This window comes from Coregonus lavaretus, assembly GCF_964263955.1.
Source record: "Coregonus lavaretus genome assembly, contig: HAP1_SCAFFOLD_1212, whole genome shotgun sequence".
NCBI lineage: Eukaryota > Metazoa > Chordata > Actinopteri > Salmoniformes > Salmonidae > Coregonus > Coregonus lavaretus.
The window spans coordinates 25,379-51,289 of record NW_028166555.1 but is presented as its reverse complement, the minus strand read 5'-3'; the positions used below and the strand labels follow the sequence as shown (position 1 = coordinate 51,289).

Below are 25,911 nucleotides of genomic sequence, written 5' to 3'. Positions count from 1 at the left end.
TCTTGGTCACGTTGAGGGAGAGGTTGTTGTCCTGGCACCACACGGCCAGATCTCTGACCTCCTCCCTATAGGCTGTCTCATCGTTGTCGGTGATCAGGCCTACCACTGTTGTGTCGTCGGCAAACTTAATGATGGTGTTGGAGTCGTGCCTGGCCATGCAGTCATGGGTGAACAGAGAGTACAGGAGGGGACTGAGCACGCACCCCTGAGGGGCCCCCGTGTTGAGGATCAGTGTGGCAGATGTGTTGTTACCTACCCTTACCACCTGGGGGCGGCCCGTTAGGAAGTCCAGGATCCAGTTGCAGAGGGAGGTGTTTAGTCCCAGGATCCTTAGCTTAGTGATGAGCTTTGAGGGCACTATGGTGTTGAATGCTGAGCTGTAGTCAATGAATAGCATTCTCACGTAGGTGTTCCTCTTGTCCAGGTGGGAAAGGGCAGTGTGGAGTGCGATAGAGATTGCATCATCTGTGGATCTGTTGGGGCGGTATGCAAATTGGAGTGGGTCTAGGGTTTCTGGGATTATGCTGTTGATGTGAGCCATGACCAGTCTTTCAAAGCACTTCATGGCTACAGACGTCAGTGCCACGGGTCGGTAGTCATTTAGGCAGGTTATCTTAGAGTTCTTGGGCACGGGGACTATGGTGGTCTGCTTGAAACATGTTGGTATTACAGACTCAGTCAGGGACATGTTGAAAATGTCAGTGAAGACACTTGCCAGTTGGTCAGCACATGCTCGGAGTACACGTCCTGGTAATCCGTCTGGCCCTGCGGCCTTGTGAATGTTGACCTGCTTAAAAGTCTTACTCACATCGGCTACGGAGAGCGTGATCACATAGTCGTCCGGAACAGCTGGTGCTCTCATGCATGCTTCAGTGTTGCTTGCCTCGAAGCGAGCATAGAAGTGGTTTAGCTCGTCTGGTAGGCTTGTGTCACTGGGCAGCTCGCGGCTGTGCTTCCCTTTGTAGTCTGTAATAGTTTTCAAGCCCTGCCACATCCGACGAGCGTCAGAGCCAGTGTAGTATGATTCAATCTTAGACCTGTATTGACTCTTTGCCTGTTTGATGGTTCGTCGGAGGTCATAGCGGGATTTCTTATAAGCGTCCGGGTTAGAGTCCCGTTCCTTGAAAGCGGCAGCTCTACCCTTTAGCTCAGTGCGGATGTTTCCTGTAATCCATGGCTTCTGGTTGGGGTATGTACGTACGGTCACTGTGGGGACGACATCATCGATGCACTTATTGATGAAGCCAGTGACTGATGTGGTGTACTCCTCAATGCTGTCTGAAGAATCCCGGAACATGTTCCAGTCTGTGCTAGCAAAACAGTCCTGTAGCTTAGCATCTGCGTCATCTGACCACTTTTTTATTAGCCGAATCACTGGTGCTTCCTGCTTCAGTTTTTGCTTATAAGCAGGAATCAGGAGGATAGAGTTATGGTCAGATTTGCCAAATGGAGGGCGAGGGAGAGCTTTGTATGCGTCTCTGTGTGTGGAGTAAAGGTGGTCTAGAGTTTTTTCCCCTCTGGTTGCACATTTAACATGCTGGTAGAAATTAGGTAGAACGGATTTAAGTTTCCCTGCATTAAAGTCCCCTGCTACTAGGAGCGCTGCATCTGGATGAGCGTTTTCCTGTTGATTAATGGCCTTGTACAACTCATTCAGAGCAATCTTAATGCCAGCATTGGTTTGTGGTGGTAAATAGACAGCTATGAAAAATATAGATGAAAACTCTCTTGGTAAATAGTGTGGTCTACAGCTTATCATAAGATACTCTACCTCAGGCGAGCAAAACCTTGAGACTTCCTTAGTATTTGATTTTGTGCACCAGCTGTTGTTTACAAATATACAGAGACCGCCACCCCTCGTCTTACCCGAGTCTGCCGTTCTGTCCTGCCGATGTAGCGTATAGCCTGCTAGCTGAATGTTATCATTGTCGTCGTTCAGCCACGACTCCGTGAAACATAAGATATTACAGTTTTTAATGTCCCGTTGGTAGGATAACCGTAATCTTAAATCGTCCATTTTATTCTCCAAAGCTTGAACGTTGGCTAATAGGATTGATGGGAGAGGCAGTTTACTCGTTCGCCGTCGGATCCTTACAAGGCACCCGGATCTGCGTCCACGATATCTCCGTCTCTTCCTCACGCGAATGACGGGGATCTGGGCCTTGTCGGGAGTCTGTAGAATATCCTTCGCGAACGCCTCGTTGAAGAAAAAGTGTTCGTCCAACGCGAGGTGAGTAATCGCTGTCCTGATATCCAGAAGCTCTCTTTGGTTATAAGAGACGATGGCAGAAACATTATGTACAAAATAAATTACAAATAACGCGGAAAAACACACATAATAGTACAATTGGTTAGAGGGCTGTAAAACGGCAGCCATCTTCTTCCGGCGCTGTTATGCTGAATATAGACTAATCTAATGAATAGCAGTGTTCAGGTGGTTTATGCCTACTAGTTGAAGATGCTTGTCGTCATCTTACATAAACAACGCATGATGCCTTTATGAGTTGCCTAGCATGTGCACAATACTAAAATGTCAAATGATATTTGATTCCTGGAGCATTTAATATCCAATGCTTATTTGTGTGACTTATTCCAAGCTGTCCGTGAATGGCTGCAAAAATGCATAGCCTTCTGATCAGACTAAATGAAGTCAATAGATAATAATAAAATCTCCTGAAGACTAGATGACATTAATCTGCCCCTACACCCTAACCTCCTGAAGACTAGATGACATTAATCTGCCCTACACCCTAACCTCCTGAAGACTAGATGACATTAATCTGCCCCTACACCCTAACCTCCTGAAGACTAGATTACATTAATCTGCTCCTACACCCTAACCTCCTGAAGACTAGATGACATTAATCTGCTCCTACACCCTAACCTCCTGAAGACTAGATGACATTAATCTGCCCCTACACCCTAACCTCCTGAAGACTAGATGACATTAATCTGCTCCTACACCCTAACCTCCTGAAGACTAGATTACATTAATCTGCTCCTACACCCTAACCTCCTGAAGACTAGATTACATTAATCTGCTCCTACACCCTAACCTCCTGAAGGCTAGATTACATTAATCTGCTCCTACACCCTAACCTCCTGAAGACTAGATTACATTAATCTGCTCCTACACCCTAACCTCCTGAAGACTAGATTACATTAATCTGCTCCTACACCCTAACCTCCTGAATACTAGATTACATTAATCTACTCCTACACCCTAACCTCCTGAAGATTAGATTACATTAATCTGCTCCTACACTCTAACCTCCTGAAGACTAGATGACATTAATCTGCCCTACACCCTAACCTCCTGAAGACTAGATGACATTAATCTGCTCCTACACCCTAACCTCCTGAAGACTAGATGACATTAATCTGCCCCTACACCCTAACCTCCTGAAGACTAGATGACATTAATCTGCCCTACACCCTAACCTCCTGAAGACTAGATGACATTAATCTGCTCCTACACCCTAACCTCCTGAAGACTAGATGACATTAATCTGCTCCTACACCCTAACCTCCTGAAGACTAGATGACATTAATCTGCCCCTACACCCTAACCTCCTGAAGACTAGATTACATTAATCTGCCCCTACACCCTAACCTCCTGAAGACTAGATTACATTAATCTGCTCCTACACCCTAACCTCCTGAAGACTAGATGACATTAATCTGCTCCTACACCCTAACCTCCTGAAGACTAGATTACATTAATCTGCCCTACACCCTAACCTCCTGAAGACTAGATTACATTCATCTGCTCCTACACCCTAACCTCCTGAAGGCTAGATTACATTAATCTGCTCCTACACCCTAACCTCCTGAAGACTAGATTACATTAATCTGCCCCTACACCCTAACCTCCTGAAGACTAGATTACATTAATCTGCTCCTACACCCTAACCTCCTGGAGACTAGATGACATTAATCTGCTCCTACACCCTAACCTCCTGGAGACTAGATGACATTAATCTGCTCCTACACCCTAACCTCCTGAAGACTAGATTACATTAATCTGCCCCTACACCCTAACCTCCTGAAGACTAGATTACATTAATCTGCCCCTACACCCTAACCTCCTGAAGACTAGATTACATTAATCTGCCCTACACCCTAACCTCCTGAAGACTAGATGACATTAATCTGCCCTACACCCTAACCTCCTGAAGACTAGATTACATTAATCTACTCCTACACCCTAACCTCCTGAAGACTAGATTACATTAATCTGCTCCTACACCCTAACCTCCTGAAGACTAGATTACATTAATCTGCTCCTACACCCTAACCTCCTGAAGACTAGATGACATTAATCTGCCCTACACCCTAACCTCCTGAAGACTAGATTACATTAATCTGCTCCTACACCCTAACCTCCTGAAGACTAGATTACATTAATCTGCCCTACACCCTAACCTCCTGAAGACTAGATTACATTAATCTGCCCCTACACCCTAACCTCCTGAAGACTAGATTACATTAATCTGCCCCTACACCCTAACCTCCTGAAGACTAGATTACATTAATCTGCCCCTACACCCTAACCTCCTGAAGACTAGATGACATTAATCTGCTCCTACACCCTAACCTCCTGAAGACTAGATGACATTAATCTGCTCCTACACCCTAACCTCCTGAAGACTAGATTACATTAATCTGCCCCTACACCCTAACCTCCTGAAGACTAGATTACATTAATCTGCCCCTACACCCTAACCTCCTGAAGACTAGATGACATTAATCTGCTCCTACACCCTAACCTCCTGAAGACTATATGACATTAATCTGCTCCTACACCCTAACCTCCTGAAGACTAGATGACATTAATCTGCTCCTACACCCTAACCTCCTGAAGACTATATGACATTAATCTGCCCCTACACCCTAACCTCCTGAAGACTAGATGACATTAATCTGCCCCTACACCCTAACCTCCTGAAGACTAGATGCCAATCTGCTCCTACACCCTAACCTCCTGAAGACTAGATTACATTAATCTGCCCTACACCCTAACCTCCTGAAGACTAGATGACATTAATCTGCCCCTACACCCTAACCTCCTGAAGACTAGATTACATTAATCTGCTCCTACACCCAACCTCCTGAAGACTAGATTACATTAATCTGCCCCTACACCCTAACCTCCTGAAGACTAGATTACATTAATCTGCCCCTACACCCTAACCTCCTGAAGGCTAGATTACATTAATCTGCCCTACACCCTAACCTCCTGAAGACTAGATGACATTAATCTGCCCTACACCCTAACCTCCTGAAGACTAGATGACATTAATCTGCCCCTACACCCTAACCTCCTGAAGTCTAGATTACATTAATCTGCCCCTACACCCTAACCTGAAGACTAGATTACATTAATCTGCTCCTACACCCTAACCTCCTGAAGACTAGATTACATTAATCTGCTCCTACACCCTAACCTCCTGAAGACTAGATGACATTAATCTGCCCCTACACCCTAACCTCCTGAAGACTAGATGACATTAATCTGCCCTACACCCTAACCTCCTGAAGACTAGATTACATTAATCTGCTCCTACACCCTAACCTCCTGAAGACTAGATGCCAATCTGCTCCTACACCCTAACCTCCTGAAGACTAGATTACAATCTGCCCTACACCCTAACCTCCTGAAGACTATATTACATTAATCTGCCCTACACCCTAACCTCCTGAAGACTAGATGACATTAATCTGCCCCTACACCCTAACCTCCTGAAGACTAGATTACATTAATCTGCTCCTACACCCTAACCTCCTGAAGACTAGATGACATTAATCTGCCCCTACACCCTAACCTCCTGAAGACTAGATGACATTAATCTGCCCCTACACCCTAACCTCCTGAAGACTAGATTACATTAATCTGCTCCTACACCCTAACCTCCTGAAGACTAGATGACATTATTCTGCTCCTACACCCTAACCTCCTGAAGACTAGATGACATTAATCTGCCCCTACACCCTAACCTCCTGAAGGCTAGATTACATTAATCTGCTCCTACACCCTAACCTCCTGAAGACTAGATTACATTAATCTGCTCCTACACCCTAACCTCCTGAAGGCTAGATTACATTAATCTGCTCCTACACCCTAACCTCCTGAAGACTAGATTACATTAATCTGCTCCTACACCCTAACCTCCTGAAGACTAGATTACATTAATCTGCTCCTACACCCTAACCTCCTGAAGACTAGATTACATTAATCTACTCCTACACCCTAACCTCCTGAAGATTAGATTACATTAATCTGCTCCTACACTCTAACCTCCTGAAGACTAGATGACATTAATCTGCCCTACACCCTAACCTCCTGAAGACTAGATGACATTAATCTGCTCCTACACCCTAACCTCCTGAAGACTAGATGACATTAATCTGCTCCTACACCCTAACCTCCTGAAGACTAGATGACATTAATCTGCCCCTACACCCTAACCTCCTGAAGACTAGATTACATTAATCTGCCCCTACACCCTAACCTCCTGAAGACTAGATTACATTAATCTGCTCCTACACCCTAACCTCCTGAAGACTAGATGACATTAATCTGCTCCTACACCCTAACCTCCTGAAGACTAGATTACATTAATCTGCCCTACACCCTAACCTCCTGAAGACTAGATTACATTCATCTGCTCCTACACCCTAACCTCCTGAAGGCTAGATTACATTAATCTGCTCCTACACCCTAACCTCCTGAAGACTAGATTACATTAATCTGCCCCTACACCCTAACCTCCTGAAGACTAGATTACATTAATCTGCTCCTACACCCTAACCTCCTGGAGACTAGATGACATTAATCTGCTCCTACACCCTAACCTCCTGGAGACTAGATGACATTAATCTGCTCCTACACCCTAACCTCCTGAAGACTAGATTACATTAATCTGCCCCTACACCCTAACCTCCTGAAGACTAGATTACATTAATCTGCCCCTACACCCTAACCTCCTGAAGACTAGATTACATTAATCTGCCCTACACCCTAACCTCCTGAAGACTAGATGACATTAATCTGCCCTACACCCTAACCTCCTGAAGACTAGATTACATTAATCTACTCCTACACCCTAACCTCCTGAAGACTAGATTACATTAATCTGCTCCTACACCCTAACCTCCTGAAGACTAGATTACATTAATCTGCTCCTACACCCTAACCTCCTGAAGACTAGATGACATTAATCTGCCCTACACCCTAACCTCCTGAAGACTAGATTACATTAATCTGCTCCTACACCCTAACCTCCTGAAGACTAGATTACATTAATCTGCCCTACACCCTAACCTCCTGAAGACTAGATTACATTAATCTGCCCCTACACCCTAACCTCCTGAAGACTAGATTACATTAATCTGCCCCTACACCCTAACCTCCTGAAGACTAGATTACATTAATCTGCCCCTACACCCTAACCTCCTGAAGACTAGATGACATTAATCTGCTCCTACACCCTAACCTCCTGAAGACTAGATGACATTAATCTGCTCCTACACCCTAACCTCCTGAAGACTAGATTACATTAATCTGCCCCTACACCCTAACCTCCTGAAGACTAGATTACATTAATCTGCCCCTACACCCTAACCTCCTGAAGACTAGATTAATCTGCTCCTACACCCTAACCTCCTGAAGACTATATGACATTAATCTGCTCCTACACCCTAACCTCCTGAAGACTAGATGACATTAATCTGCTCCTACACCCTAACCTCCTGAAGACTATATGACATTAATCTGCCCCTACACCCTAACCTCCTGAAGACTAGATGACATTAATCTGCCCCTACACCCTAACCTCCTGAAGACTAGATTACATTAATCTGCCCTACACCCTAACCTCCTGAAGACTAGATGACATTAATCTGCTCCTACACCCTAACCTCCTGAAGACTAGATTACATTAATCTGCCCCTACACCCTAACCTCCTGAAGACTAGATGCCAATCTGCTCCTACACCCTAACCTCCTGAAGACTAGATTACATTAATCTGCCCTACACCCTAACCTCCTGAAGACTAGATGACATTAATCTGCCCCTACACCCTAACCTCCTGAAGACTAGATTACATTAATCTGCTCCTACACCCAACCTCCTGAAGACTAGATGACATTAATCTGCCCCTACACCCTAACCTCCTGAAGACTAGATGACATTAATCTGCCCCTACACCCTAACCTCCTGAAGTCTAGATTACATTAATCTGCCCCTACACCCTAACCTCCTGAAGGCTAGATTACATTAATCTGCCCTACACCCTAACCTCCTGAAGACTAGATGACATTAATCTGCCCTACACCCTAACCTCCTGAAGACTAGATGACATTAATCTGCCCCTACACCCTAACCTCCTGAAGTCTAGATTACATTAATCTGCCCCTACACCCTAACCTGAAGACTAGATTACATTAATCTGCTCCTACACCCTAACCTCCTGAAGACTAGATTACATTAATCTGCTCCTACACCCTAACCTCCTGAAGACTAGATGACATTAATCTGCCCCTACACCCTAACCTCCTGAAGACTAGATGACATTAATCTGCCCTACACCCTAACCTCCTGAAGACTAGATTACATTAATCTGCTCCTACACCCTAACCTCCTGAAGACTAGATGCCAATCTGCTCCTACACCCTAACCTCCTGAAGACTAGATTACAATCTGCCCTACACCCTAACCTCCTGAAGACTAGATTACATTAATCTGCCCTACACCCTAACCTCCTGAAGACTAGATGACATTAATCTGCCCCTACACCCTAACCTCCTGAAGACTAGATTACATTAATCTGCTCCTACACCCTAACCTCCTGAAGACTAGATGACATTAATCTGCCCCTACACCCTAACCTCCTGAAGACTAGATGACATTAATCTGCCCCTACACCCTAACCTCCTGAAGACTAGATTACATTAATCTGCTCCTACACCCAACCTCCTGAAGACTAGATGACATTAATCTGCCCCTACACCCTAACCTCCTGAAGACTAGATGACATTAATCTGCCCCTACACCCTAACCTCCTGAAGTCTAGATTACATTAATCTGCCCCTACACCCTAACCTCCTGAAGGCTAGATTACATTAATCTGCCCTACACCCTAACCTCCTGAAGACTAGATGACATTAATCTGCCCCTACACCCTAACCTCCTGAAGACTAGATTACATTAATCTGCCCCTACACCCTAACCTCCTGAAGACTAGATTACATTAATCTGCTCCTACACCCTAACCTCCTGAAGACTAGATGACATTAATCTGCTCCTACACCCTAACCTCCTGAAGACTAGATGACATTAATCTGCTCCTACACCCTAACCTCCTGAAGACTAGATTACATTAATCTGCCCCTACACCCTAACCTCCTGAAGACTAGATTACATTAATCTGCCCTACACCCTAACCTCCTGAAGGCTAGATTACATTAATCTGCTCCTACACCCTAACCTCCTGAAGACTAGATGACATTAATCTGCTCCTACACCCTAACCTCCTGAAGACTAGATGACATTAATCTGCCCTACACCCTAACCTCCTGAAGTCTAGATTACATTAATCTGCCCCTACACCCTAACCTGAAGACTAGATTACATTAATCTCCTCCTACACCCTAACCTCCTGGAGACTAGATGACATTAATCTGCTCCTACACCCTAACCTCCTGAAGTCTAGATTACATTAATTTGCTCCTACACCCTAACCTCCTGAAGACTAGATTACATTAATCTGCTCCTACACCCTAACCTCCTGAAGACTAGATTACATTAATCTGCTCCTACACCCTAACCTCCTGAAGACTAGATGACATTAATCTGCCCTACACCCTAACCTCCTGAAGACTAGATGACATTAATCTGCCCTACACCCTAACCTCCTGAAGACTAGATGACATTAATCTGCCCTACACCCTAACCTCCTGAAGACTAGATGACATTAATCTGCCCCTACACCCTAACCTCCTGAAGTCTAGATTACATTCATCTGCCCCTACACCCTAACCTGAAGACTAGATTACATTAATCTGCTCCTACACCCTAACCTCCTGGAGACTAGATGACATTAATCTGCTCCTACACCCTAACCTCCTGAAGTCTAGATTACATTAATCTGCTCCTACACCCTAACCTCCTGAAGACTAGATTACATTAATCTGCTCCTACACCCTAACCTCCTGAAGACTAGATTACATTAATCTGCTCCTACACCCTAACCTCCTGAAGACTAGATGACATTAATCTGCCCTACACCCTAACCTCCTGAAGACTAGATGACATTAATCTGCCCTACACCCTAACCTCCTGAAGACCTGATGACATTAATCTGCCCTACACCCTAACCTCCTGAAGACTAGATGACATTAATCTGCCCTACACCCTAACCTCCTGAAGACTAGATGACATTAATCTGCCCCTACACCCTAACCTCCTGAAGACTAGATGACATTAATCTGCCCTACACCCTAACCTCCTGAAGACTAGATGACATTAATCTGCTCCTACACCCTAACCTCCTGAAGACTAGATGACATTAATCTGCCCTACACCCTAACCTCCTGAAGACTAGATTACATTAATCTGCTCCTACACCCTAACCTCCTGAAGGCTAGATTACATTAATCTGCCCCTACACCCTAACCTCCTGAAGACTAGATTACATTAATCTGCCCCTACACCCTAACCTCCTGAAGACTAGATGACATTAATCTGCCCTACACCCTAACCTCCTGAAGACTAGATGACATTAATCTGCCCTACACCCTAACCTCCTGAAGACTAGATGACATTAATCTGCTCCTACACCCTAACCTCCTGAAGACTAGATGACATTAATCTGCCCCTACACCCTAACCTCCTGAAGTCTAGATTACATTAATCTGCTCCTACACCCTAACCTCCTGAAGACTAGATTACATTAATCTGCCCTACACCCTAACCTCCTGAAGGCTAGATTACATTAATCTGCTCCTACACCCTAACCTCCTGAAGACTAGATGACATTAATCTGCCCTACACCCTAACCTCCTGAAGACTAGATGACATTAATCTGCCCCTACACCCTAACCTCCTGAAGTCTAGATTACATTCATCTGCCCCTACACCCTAACCTGAAGACTAGATTACATTAATCTGCTCCTACACCCTAACCTCCTGGAGACTAGATGACATTAATCTGCTCCTACACCCTAACCTCCTGAAGTCTAGATTACATTAATCTGCTCCTACACCCTAACCTCCTGAATACTAGATTACATTAATCTGCTCCTACACCCTAACCTCCTGAAGACTAGATTACATTAATCTGCTCCTACACCCTAACCTCCTGAAGACTAGATTACATTAATCTGCTCCTACACCCTAACCTCCTGGAGACTAGATGACATTAATCTGCTCCTACACCCTAACCTCCTGGAGACTAGATGACATTAATCTGCTCCTACACCCTAACCTCCTGAAGACTAGATTACATTAATCTGCCCCTACACCCTAACCTCCTGAAGACTAGATTACATTAATCTGCCCTACACCCTAACCTCCTGAAGACTAGATTACATTAATCTGCTCCTACACCCTAACCTCCTGAAGACTAGATTACATTAATCTGCTCCTACACCCTAACCTCCTGAAGACTAGATTACATTAATCTGCTCCTACACCCTAACCTCCTGAAGACTAGATGACATTAATCTGCCCTACACCCTAACCTCCTGAAGACTAGATTACATTAATCTGCTCCTACACCCTAACCTCCTGAAGACTAGATTACATTAATCTGCCCTACACCCTAACCTCCTGAAGACTAGATTACATTAATCTGCCCCTACACCCTAACCTCCTGAAGACTAGATTACATTAATCTGCCCCTACACCCTAACCTCCTGAAGACTAGATTACATTAATCTGCCCCTACACCCTAACCTCCTGAAGACTAGATGACATTAATCTGCTCCTACACCCTAACCTCCTGAAGACTAGATGACATTAATCTGCTCCTACACCCTAACCTCCTGAAGACTAGATTACATTAATCTGCCCCTACACCCTAACCTCCTGAAGACTAGATGACATTAATCTGCCCCTACACCCTAACCTCCTGAAGACTAGATTACATTAATCTGCCCTACACCCTAACCTCCTGAAGGCTAGATTACATTAATCTGCTCCTACACCCTAACCTCCTGAAGACTAGATGACATTAATCTGCCCTACACCCTAACCTCCTGAAGACTAGATGACATTAATCTGCCCCTACACCCTAACCTCCTGAAGTCTAGATTACATTCATCTGCCCCTACACCCTAACCTGAAGACTAGATTACATTAATATGCTCCTACACCCTAACCTCCTGGAGACTAGATGACATTAATCTGCTCCTACACCCTAACCTCCTGAAGACTAGATTACATTAATCTGCTCCTACACCCTAACCTCCTGAAGACTAGATTACATTAATCTGCTCCTACACCCTAACCTCCTGAAGACTAGATGACATTAATCTGCCCTACACCCTAACCTCCTGAAGACTAGATTACATTAATCTGCTCCTACACCCTAACCTCCTGAAGGCTAGATTACATTAATCTGCTCCTACACCCTAACCTCCTGAAGACTAGATTACATTAATCTGCCCCTACACCCTAACCTCCTGAAGACTAGATTACATTAATCTGCTCCTACACCCTAACCTCCTGGAGACTAGATGACATTAATCTGCTCCTACACCCTAACCTCCTGGAGACTAGATGACATTAATCTGCTCCTACACCCTAACCTCCTGAAGACTAGATTACATTAATCTGCCCCTACACCCTAACCTCCTGAAGACTAGATTACATTAATCTGCCCCTACACCCTAACCTCCTGAAGACTAGATTACATTAATCTGCCCTACACCCTAACCTCCTGAAGACTAGATGACATTAATCTGCCCTACACCCTAACCTCCTGAAGACTAGATTACATTAATCTGCTCCTACACCCTAACCTCCTGAAGACTAGATTACATTAATCTGCTCCTACACCCTAACCTCCTGAAGACTAGATTACATTAATCTGCTCCTACACCCTAACCTCCTGAAGACTAGATGACATTAATCTGCCCTACACCCTAACCTCCTGAAGACTAGATTACATTAATCTGCTCCTACACCCTAACCTCCTGAAGACTAGATTACATTAATCTGCCCTACACCCTAACCTCCTGAAGACTAGATGACATTAATCTGCCCCTACACCCTAACCTCCTGAAGACTAGATTACATTAATCTGCCCCTACACCCTAACCTCCTGAAGACTAGATTACATTAATCTGCCCCTACACCCTAACCTCCTGAAGACTAGATGACATTAATCTGCTCCTACACCCTAACCTCCTGAAGACTAGATGACATTAATCTGCTCCTACACCCTAACCTCCTGAAGACTAGATTACATTAATCTGCCCCTACACCCTAACCTCCTGAAGACTAGATTACATTAATCTGCCCCTACACCCTAACCTCCTGAAGACTAGATGACATTAATCTGCTCCTACACCCTAACCTCCTGAAGACTAGATTACATTAATCTGCTCCTACACCCTAACCTCCTGAAGACTAGATGACATTAATCTGCCCCTACACCCTAACCTCCTGAAGACTAGATGACATTAATCTGCTCCTACACCCTAACCTCCTGAAGACTAGATGACATTAATCTGCCCCTACACCCTAACCTCCTGAAGACTAGATTACATTAATCTGCTCCTACACCCTAACCTCCTGAAGACTAGATGACATTAATCTGCCCCTACACCCTAACCTCCTGAAGACTAGATGACATTAATCTGCCCCTACACCCTAACCTCCTGAAGACTAGATGACATTAATCTGCCCCTACACCCTAACCTCCTGAAGACTAGATGACATTAATCTGCCCTACACCCTAACCTCCTGAAGACTAGATGACATTAATCTGCCCCTACACCCTAACCTCCTGAAGACTAGATGACATTAATCTGCTCCTACACCCTAACCTCCTGAAGACTAGATTACATTAATCTGCCCCTACACCCTAACCTCCTGAAAACTAGATTACATTAATCTGCTCCTACACCCTAACCTCCTGAAGACTAGATTACATTAATCTGCTCCTACACCCTAACCTCCTGAAGACTAGATTACATTAATCTGCCCCTACACCCTAACCTCCTGAAGACTAGATTACATTAATCTGCTCCTACACCCTAACCTCCTGAAGACTAGATGACATTAATCTGCCCCTACACCCTAACCTCCTGAAGACTAGATTACATTAATCTGCTCCTACACCCTAACCTCCTGAAGACTAGATGCCAATCTGCTCCTACACCCTAACCTCCTGAAGACTAGATTACAATCTGCCCTACACCCTAACCTCCTGAAGACTAGATTACATTAATCTGCCCTACACCCTAACCTCCTGAAGACTAGATGACATTAATCTGCCCCTACACCCTAACCTCCTGAAGACTAGATTACATTAATCTGCTCCTACACCCAACCTCCTGAAGACTAGATGACATTAATCTGCCCCTACACCCTAACCTCCTGAAGACTAGATGACATTAATCTGCCCCTACACCCTAACCTCCTGAAGTCTAGATTACATTAATCTGCCCCTACACCCTAACCTCCTGAAGGCTAGATTACATTAATCTGCCCTACACCCTAACCTCCTGAAGACTAGATGACATTAATCTGCCCCTACACCCTAACCTCCTGAAGACTAGATTACATTAATCTGCCCTACACCCTAACCTCCTGAAGGCTAGATTACATTAATCTGCTCCTACACCCTAACCTCCTGAAGACTAGATGACATTAATCTGCCCTACACCCTAACCTCCTGAAGACTAGATGACATTAATCTGCCCCTACACCCTAACCTCCTGAAGTCTAGATTACATTAATCTGCCCCTACACCCTAACCTGAAGACTAGATTACATTAATCTGCTCCTACACCCTAACCTCCTGAAGACTAGATTACATTAATCTGCTCCTACACCCTAACCTCCTGAAGACTAGATGACATTAATCTGCCCTACACCCTAACCTCCTGAAGACTAGATGACATTAATCTGCCCTACACCCTAACCTCCTGAAGACTAGATTACATTAATCTGCTCCTACACCCTAACCTCCTGAAGACTAGATGCCAATCTGCTCCTACACCCTAACCTCCTGAAGACTAGATTACAATCTGCCCTACACCCTAACCTCCTGAAGACTAGATTACATTAATCTGCCCTACACCCTAACCTCCTGAAGACTAGATGACATTAATCTGCCCCTACACCCTAACCTCCTGAAGACTAGATTACATTAATCTGCTCCTACACCCAACCTCCTGAAGACTAGATGACATTAATCTGCCCCTACACCCTAACCTCCTGAAGACTAGATTACATTAATCTGCCCTACACCCTAACCTCCTGAAGACTAGATTACATTAATCTGCTCCTACACCCTAACCTCCTGAAGACTAGATGACATTAATCTGCCCCTACACCCTAACCTCCTGAAGTCTAGATTACATTAATCTGCCCCTACACCCTAACCTCCTGAAGGCTAGATTACATTAATCTGCCCTACACCCTAACCTCCTGAAGACTAGATGACATTAATCTGCCCCTACACCCTAACCTCCTGAAGACTAGATTACATTAATCTGCCCTACACCCTAACCTCCTGAAGACTAGATTACATTAATCTGCTCCTACACCCTAACCTCCTGAAGACTAGATGACATTAATCTACCCCTACACCCTAACCTCCTGAAGTCTAGATTACATTAATCTGCCCCTACACCCTAACCTCCTGAAGGCTAGATTACATTAATCTGCCCTACACCCTAACCTCCTGAAGACTAGATGACATTAATCTGCCCCTACACCCTAACCTCCTGAAGACTAGATTACATTAATCTGCCCTACACCCTAACCTCCTGAAGGCTAGATTACATTAATCTGCCCTACACCCTAACCTCCTGAAGACTAGATGACATTAATCTGCCCCTACACCCTAACCTCCTGAAGTCTAGATTACATTAATCTGCCCCTACACCCTAACCTCCTGAAGGCTAGATTACATTAATCTGCCCTACACCCTAACCTCCTGAAGACTAGATGACATTAATCTGCCCCTACACCCTAACCTCCTGAAGACTAGATTACATTAATCTGCCCTACACCCTAACCTCCTGAAGGCTAGATTACATTAATCTGCCCTACACCCTAACCTCCTGAAGACTAGATGACATTAATCTGCTCCTACACCCTAACCTCCTGAAGACTAGATTACATTAATCTGCTCCTACACCCTAACCTCCTGAAGACTAGATGACATTAATCTGCCCTACACCCTAACCTCCTGAAGACTAGATGACATTAATCTGCCCCTACACCCTAACCTCCTGAAGTCTAGATTACATTAATCTGCCCCTACACCCTAACCTGAAGACTAGATTACATTAATCTCCTCCTACACCCTAACCTCCTGAAGACTAGATGACATTAATCTGCCCTACACCCTAACCTCCTGAAGACTAGATTACATTAATCTGCTCCTACACCCTAACCTCCTGAAGACTAGATTACATTAATCTGCCCTACACCCTAACCTCCTGAAGACTAGATGACATTAATCTGCCCCTACACCCTAACCTCCTGAAGACTAGATTACATTAATCTGCCCCTACACCCTAACCTCCTGAAGACTAGATTACATTAATCTGCCCCTACACCCTAACCTCTTGAAGACTAGATGACATTAATCTGCTCCTACACCCTAACCTCCTGAAGACTAGATGACATTAATCTGCTCCTACACCCTAACCTCCTGAAGACTAGATTACATTAATCTGCCCCTACACCCTAACCTCCTGAAGACTAGATTACATTAATCTGCCCCTACACCCTAACCTCCTGAAGACTAGATGACATTAATCTGCTCCTACACCCTAACCTCCTGAAGACTAGATTACATTAATCTGCTCCTACACCCTAACCTCCTGAAGACTAGATGACATTAATCTGCCCCTACACCCTAACCTCCTGAAGACTAGATGACATTAATCTGCTCCTACACCCTAACCTCCTGAAGACTAGATGACATTAATCTGCCCCTACACCCTAACCTCCTGAAGTCTAGATTACATTAATCTGCCCTACACCCTAACCTCCTGAAGACTAGATGACATTAATCTGCCCCTACACCCTAACCTCCTGAAGTCTAGATTACATTAATCTGCCCCTACACCCTAACCTCCTGAAGGCTAGATTACATTAATCTGCCCTACACCCTAACCTCCTGAAGACTAGATGACATTAATCTGCCCCTACACCCTAACCTCCTGAAGACTAGATTACATTAATCTGCCCTACACCCTAACCTCCTGAAGGCTAGATTACATTAATCTGCCCTACACCCTAACCTCCTGAAGACTAGATGACATTAATCTGCTCCTACACCCTAACCTCCTGAAGACTAGATTACATTAATCTGCTCCTACACCCTAACCTCCTGAAGACTAGATGACATTAATCTGCCCTACACCCTAACCTCCTGAAGACTAGATGACATTAATCTGCCCCTACACCCTAACCTCCTGAAGTCTAGATTACATTAATCTGCCCCTACACCCTAACCTGAAGACTAGATTACATTAATCTCCTCCTACACCCTAACCTCCTGAAGACTAGATGACATTAATCTGCTCCTACACCCTAACCTCCTGAAGACTAGATTACATTAATCTGCTCCTACACCCTAACCTCCTGAAGACTAGATGACATTAATCTGCCCTACACCCTAACCTCCTGAAGACTAGATTACATTAATCTGCTCCTACACCCTAACCTCCTGAAGACTAGATTACATTAATCTGCCCTACACCCTAACCTCCTGAAGACTAGATGACATTAATCTGCCCCTACACCCTAACCTCCTGAAGACTAGATTACATTAATCTGCCCCTACACCCTAACCTCCTGAAGACTAGATTACATTAATCTGCCCCTACACCCTAACCTCCTGAAGACTAGATGACATTAATCTGCTCCTACACCCTAACCTCCTGAAGACTAGATGACATTAATCTGCTCCTACACCCTAACCTCCTGAAGACTAGATTACATTAATCTGCCCCTACACCCTAACCTCCTGAAGACTAGATTACATTAATCTGCCCCTACACCCTAACCTCCTGAAGACTAGATGACATTAATCTGCTCCTACACCCTAACCTCCTGAAGACTAGATTACATTAATCTGCTCCTACACCCTAACCTCCTGAAGACTAGATGACATTAATCTGCCCCTACACCCTAACCTCCTGAAGACTAGATGACATTAATCTGCTCCTACACCCTAACCTCCTGAAGACTAGATGACATTAATCTGCCCCTACACCCTAACCTCCTGAAGACTAGATTACATTAATCTGCTCCTACACCCTAACCTCCTGAAGACTAGATGACATTAATCTGCCCCTACACCCTAACCTCCTGAAGACTAGATGACATTAATCTGCCCCTACACCCTAACCTCCTGAAGACTAGATGACATTAATCTGCCCCTACACCCTAACCTCCTGAAGACTAGATGACATTAATCTGCCCTACACCCTAACCTCCTGAAGACTAGATGACATTAATCTGCCCCTACACCCTAACCTCCTGAAGACTAGATGACATTAATCTGCTCCTACACCCTAACCTCCTGAAGACTAGATTACATTAATCTGCCCCTACACCCTAACCTCCTGAAAACTAGATTACATTAATCTGCTCCTACACCCTAACCTCCTGAAGACTAGATTACATTAATCTGCTCCTACACCCTAACCTCCTGAAGACTAGATTACATTAATCTGCCCCTACACCCTAACCTCCTGAAGACTAGATTACATTAATCTGCTCCTACACCCTAACCTCCTGAAGACTAGATGACATTAATCTGCCCCTACACCCTAACCTCCTGAAGACTAGATTACATTAATCTGCTCCTACACCCTAACCTCCTGAAGACTAGATGCCAATCTGCTCCTACACCCTAACCTCCTGAAGACTAGATTACAATCTGCCCTACACCCTAACCTCCTGAAGACTAGATTACATTAATCTGCCCTACACCCTAACCTCCTGAAGACTAGATGACATTAATCTGCCCCTACACCCTAACCTCCTGAAGACTAGATTACATTAATCTGCTCCTACACCCAACCTCCTGAAGACTAGATGACATTAATCTGCCCCTACACCCTAACCTCCTGAAGACTAGATGACATTAATCTGCCCCTACACCCTAACCTCCTGAAGACTAGATTACATTAATCTGCCCTACACCCTAACCTCCTGAAGGCTAGATTACATTAATCTGCTCCTACACCCTAACCTCCTGAAGACTAGATGACATTAATCTGCCCTACACCCTAACCTCCTGAAGACTAGATGACATTAATCTGCCCCTACACCCTAACCTCCTGAAGTCTAGATTACATTAATCTGCCCCTACACCCTAACCTGAAGACTAGATTACATTAATCTGCTCCTACACCCTAACCTCCTGAAGACTAGATTACATTAATCTGCTCCTACACCCTAACCTCCTGAAGACTAGATGACATTAATCTGCCCTACACCCTAACCTCCTGAAGACTAGATGACATTAATCTGCCCTACACCCTAACCTCCTGAAGACTAGATTACATTAATCTGCTCCTACACCCTAACCTCCTGAAGACTAGATGCCAATCTGCTCCTACACCCTAACCTCCTGAAGACTAGATTACAATCTGCCCTACACCCTAACCTCCTGAAGACTAGATTACATTAATCTGCCCTACACCCTAACCTCCTGAAGACTAGATGACATTAATCTGCCCCTACACCCTAACCTCCTGAAGACTAGATTACATTAATCTGCTCCTACACCCAACCTCCTGAAGACTAGATGACATTAATCTGCCCCTACACCCTAACCTCCTGAAGACTAGATTACATTAATCTGCCCTACACCCTAACCTCCTGAAGACTAGATTACATTAATCTGCTCCTACACCCTAACCTCCTGAAGACTAGATGACATTAATCTGCCCCTACACCCTAACCTCCTGAAGTCTAGATTACATTAATCTGCCCCTACACCCTAACCTCCTGAAGGCTAGATTACATTAATCTGCCCTACACCCTAACCTCCTGAAGACTAGATGACATTAATCTGCCCCTACACCCTAACCTCCTGAAGACTAGATTACATTAATCTGCCCTACACCCTAACCTCCTGAAGGCTAGATTACATTAATCTGCCCTACACCCTAACCTCCTGAAGACTAGATGACATTAATCTGCTCCTACACCCTAACCTCCTGAAGACTAGATTACATTAATCTGCTCCTACACCCTAACCTCCTGAAGACTAGATGACATTAATCTGCCCTACACCCTAACCTCCTGAAGACTAGATGACATTAATCTGCCCCTACACCCTAACCTCCTGAAGTCTAGATTACATTAATCTGCCCCTACACCCTAACCTGAAGACTAGATTACATTAATCTCCTCCTACACCCTAACCTCCTGGAGACTAGATGACATTAATCTGCTCCTACACCCTAACCTCCTGAAGTCTAGATTACATTAATCTGCTCCTACACCCTAACCTCCTGAAGTCTAGATTACATTAATCTGCTCCTACACCCTAACCTCCTGAAGACTAGATGACAATCTGCCCTACACCCTAACCTCCTGAAGACTAGATTACATTAATCTGCTCCTACACCCTAACCTCCTGAAGGCTAGATTACATTAATCTGCTCCTACACCCTAACCTCCTGAAGACTAGATGACATTAATCTGCCCCTACACCCTAACCTCCTGAAGACTAGATTACATTAATCTGCCCCTACACCCTAACCTCCTGAAGACTAGATTACATTAATCTGCCCCTACACCCTAACCTCCTGAAGACTAGATTACATTAATCTGCTCCTACACCCTAACCTCCTGAAGACTAGATGACATTAATCTGCCCTACACCCTAACCTCCTGAAGACTAGATGACATTAATCTGCTCCTACACCCTAACCTCCTGAAGACTAGATTACATTAATCTGCCCCAACACCCTAACCTCCTGAAGACTAGATGACATTAATCTGCCCCTACACCCTAACCTCCTGAAGACTAGATGACATTAATCTGCCCCTACACCCTAACCTCCTGAAGTCTAGATTACATTCATCTGCCCCTACACCCTAACCTGAAGACTAGATTACATTAATCTGCCCCTACACCCTAACCTCCTGAAGACTAGATGACATTAATCTGCTCCTACACCCTAACCTCCTGGAGACTAGATTACATTAATCTGCCCCAACACCCTAACCTCCTGAAGACTAGATGACATTAATCTGCCCCTACACCCTAACCTCCTGAAGACTAGATGACATTAATCTGCCCCTACACCCTAACCTGAAGACTAGATGACATTAATCTGCTCCTACACCCTAACCTCCTGAAGACTAGATTACATTAATCTGCCCCTACACCCTAACCTCCTGAAGACTAGATGACATTAATCTGCCCTACACCCTAACCTCCTGAAGACTAGATGACATTAATCTGCCCCTACACCCTAACCTCCTGGAGACTAGATGACATTAATCTACTCCTACACCCTAACCTCCTGAAGACTAGATGACATTAATCTGCCCCTACACCCTAACCTCCTGAAGACTAGATGACATTAATCTGCTCCTACACCCTAACCTCCTGAAGACTAGATTACATTAATCTGCCCCTACACCCTAACCTCCTGAAGACTAGATGACATTAATCTGCTCCTACACCCTAACCTCCTGAAGACTAGATGACATTAATCTGCCCTACACCCTAACCTCCTGAAGACTAGATGACATTAATCTGCTCCTACACCCTAACCTCCTGAAGACTAGATTACATTAATCTGCCCTACACCCTAACCTCCTGAAGACTAGATTACATTAATCTGCTCCTACACCCTAACCTCCTGAAGACTAGATTACATTAATCTGCTCCTACACCCTAACCTCCTGAAGACTAGATGACATTAATCTGCTCCTACACCCTAACCTCCTGAAGACTAGATTACATTAATCTGCTCCTACAGGTGTGGTGTGAGTAGAGGGTCAAATGCGCGTCTCTCTGCCAATGCGTGAGAGTTGGCAGCTCAGCCTCAATCTACTGTAGTAAAAAGCTTCTGAAGGACAAACTGACTGCACACCCCTCCTAACCCTGTTCTGTTCTCCTCCAGTTGAAGCAGCGTCAGGAGGCAGTGAATGGGAACCCCATGGCTCTGGATGAACTGAGAGAAGCTATTCTCCTTGCTGAGGAGGCCTACCCTGGGATCTCTGACTCCCTGGTCACCCAGCTGGTTAACAGGCTGCAGAGGTGAGGCTACTAACCCCTAGTACCCTAGTACCCTACCACTAACCCCTACCCTGGGATCTCTGACTCCCTGGTCACCCAGCTGGTTAACAGGCTGCAGAGGTGAGGCTACTAACCCCTAGTACCCTAGTACCCTACCACTAACCCCTAGTACCCTAGTACCCTACCACTAACCCCTAGTACCCTAGTACCCTACCACTAACCCCTAGTACCCTAGTACCCTACCACTAACCCCTAGTACCCTACCACTAACCCCTAGTACCCTACCACTAACCCCTACCCTGGGATCTCTGACTCCCTGGTCACCCAGCTGGTTAACAGGCTGCAGAGGTGAGGCTACTAACCCCTAGTACCCTAGTACCCTACCACTAACCCCTACCCTGGGATCTCTGACTCCCTGGTCACCCAGCTGGTTAACAGGCTGCAGAGGTGAGGCTACTAACCCCTAGTACCCTAGTACCCTACCACTAACCCCTACCCTGGGATCTCTGACTCCCTGGTCACCCAGCTGGTTAACAGGCTGCAGAGGTGAGGCTACTAACCCCTAGTACCCTAGTACCCTACCACTAACCCCTACCCTGGGATCTCTGACTCCCTGGTCACCCAGCTGGTTAACAGGCTGCAGAGGTGAGGCTACTAACCCCTAGTACCCTAGTACCCTACCACTAACCCCTACCCTGGGATCTCTGACTCCCTGGTCACCCAGCTGGTTAACAGGCTGCAGAGGTGAGGCTACTAACCCCTAGTACCCTAGTACCCTACCACTAACCCCTAGTACCCTAGTACCCTACCACTAACCCCTAGTACCCTAGTACCCTACCACTAACCCCTAGTACCCTAGTACCCTACCACTAACCCCTAGTACCCTAGTACCCTACCACTAACCCCTAGTACCCTAGTACCCTACCACTAACCCCTAGTACCCTAGTACCCTACCACTAACCCCTAGTACCCTAGTACCCTACCACTAACCCCTAGTACCCTAGTACCCTAGTACCCTACCACTAACCCCTAGTACCCTACCACTAACCCCTAGTACCCTAGTACCCTACCACTAACCCCTACCCAGCTGGTTAACAGTCGTTGGGACCCAATGCGTATGAATTGGTCTGCTCTACATCTAAACCCACACCTGTCCACAGCTTGATTACTGACTGGAACTTAGTTTATCCTGACCTCTCTCCATCTTCTCTGTCCACAGCTTGATTACTGACTGGAACTTAGTTTATCCTGACCTCTCTCCATCTTCTCTGTCCACAGCTTGATTACTGACTGGAACTTAGTTTATCCTCACCTCTCTCCATCTTCTCTGTCCACAGCTTGATTACTGACTGGAACTTAGTTTATCCTCACCTCTCTCCATCTTCTCTGTCCACAGCTTGATTACTGACTGGAACTTAGTTTATCCTGACCTCTCTCCATCTTCTCTGTCCACAGCTTGATTACTGACTGGAACTTAGTTTATCCTGACCTCTCTCCATCTTCTCTGTCCACAGCTTGATTACTGACTGGAACTTAGTTTATCCTGACCTCTCCATCTTCTCTGTCCACAGCTTGATTACTGACTGTAACTTAGTTTATCCTGACCTCTCTCCATCTTCTCTGTCCACAGCTTGATTACTGACTGGAACTTAGTTTATCCTGACCTCTCTCCATCTTCTCTGTCCACAGCTTGATTACTGACTGGAACTTAGTTTATCCTCACCTCTCTCCATCTTCTCTGTCCACAGCTTGATTACTGACTGGAACTTAGTTTATCCTCACCTCTCTCCATCTTCTCTGTCCACAGCTTGATTACTGACTGGAACTTAGTTTATCCTGACCTCTCTCCATCTTCTCTGTCCACAGCTTGATTACTGACTGGAACTTAGTTTATCCTGACCTCTCTCCATCTTCTCTGTCCACAGCTTGATTACTGACTGGAACTTAGTTTATCCTGACCTCTCTCCATCTTCTCTGTCCACAGCTTGATTACTGACTGGAACTTAGTTTATCCTCACCTCTCTCCATCTTCTCTGTCCACAGCTTGATTACTGACTGGAACTTAGTTTATCCTTACCTCTCTCCATCTTCTCTGTCCACAGCTTGATTACTGACTGGAACTTAGTTTATCCTGACCTCTCTCCATCTTCTCTGTCCACAGCTTGATTACTGACTGGAACTTAGTTTATCCTGACCTCTCTCCATCTTCTCTGTCCACAGCTTGATTACTGACTGGAACTTAGTTTATCCTGACCTCCCTCCATCTTCTCTGTCCACAGCTTGATTACTGACTGTAACTTAGTTTATCCTCACCTCTCTCCATCTTCTCTGTCCACAGCTTGATTACTGACTGGAACTTAGTTTATCCTGACCTCTCTCCATCTTCTCTGTCCACAGCTTGATTACTGACTGGAACTTAGTTTATCCTGACCTCTCTCCATCTTCTCTGTCCACAGCTTGATTACTGACTGGAACTTAGTTTATCCTGACCTCTCTCCATCTTCTCTGTCCACAGCTTGATTACTGACTGTAACTTAGTTTATCCTGACCTCTCTCCATCTTCTCTATCCACAGCTTGATTACTGACTGGAACTTAGTTTATCCTCACCTCTCTCCATCTTCTCTGTCCACAGCTTGATTACTGACTGGAACTTAGTTTATCCTGACCTCTCTCCATCTTCTCTGTCCACAGCTTGATTACTGACTGGAACTTAGTTTATCCTGACCTCTCTCCATCTTCTCTGTCCACAGCTTGATTACTGACTGGAACTTAGTTTATCCTGACCTCTCTCCATCTTCTCTGTCCACAGCTTGATTACTGACTGGAACTTAGTTTATCCTGACCTCTCTCCATCTTCTCTGTCCACAGCTTGATTACTGACTGGAACTTAGTTTATCCTCACCTCTCTCCATCTTCTCTGTCCACAGCTTGATTACTGACTGTAACTTAGTTTATCCTCACCTCTCTCCATCTTCTCTGTCCACAGCTTGATTACTGACTGGAACTTAGTTTATCCTGACCTCTCTCCATCTTCTCTGTCCACAGCTTGATTACTGACTGGAACTTAGTTTATCCTTACCTCTCTCCATCTTCTCTGTCCACAGCTTGATTACTGACTGGAACTTAGTTTATCCTCACCTCTCCATCTTCTCTGTCCACAGCTTGATTACTGACTGGAACTTAGTTTATCCTGACCTCTCTCCATCTTCTCTGTCCACAGCTTGATTACTGACTGGAACTTAGTTTATCCTGACCTCTCTCCATCTTCTCTGTCCACAGCTTGATTACTGACTGGAACTTAGTTTATCCTGACCTCTCTCCATCTTCTCTGTCCACAGCTTGATTACTGACTGTAACTTAGTTTATCCTCACCTCTCTCCATCTTCTCTGTCCACAGCTTGATTACTGACTGGAACTTAGTTTATCCTGACCTCTCTCCATCTTCT

General features: G+C 45.0%; 1 protein-coding gene across 1 annotated transcript in view; it reads left to right on the top strand.

Moving 5' to 3' along the window:
- LOC311114558 (serine/threonine-protein kinase 24-like) overlaps positions 1 to 22,621 on the top strand; it is a 62,889-nt gene extending 40,268 nt beyond the window's left edge. Inside the window, exon 9 of the mRNA XM_084189798.1 lies at positions 22,349 to 22,621. Within this exon, the coding sequence (XP_084045924.1) occupies positions 22,349 to 22,489 (141 nt within the window). The 3' untranslated portion in view covers positions 22,490 to 22,621. The remainder of the gene's footprint in view (positions 1 to 22,348) is intronic.
- The last annotated feature ends 3,290 nt before the right edge of the window (positions 22,622 to 25,911 follow it).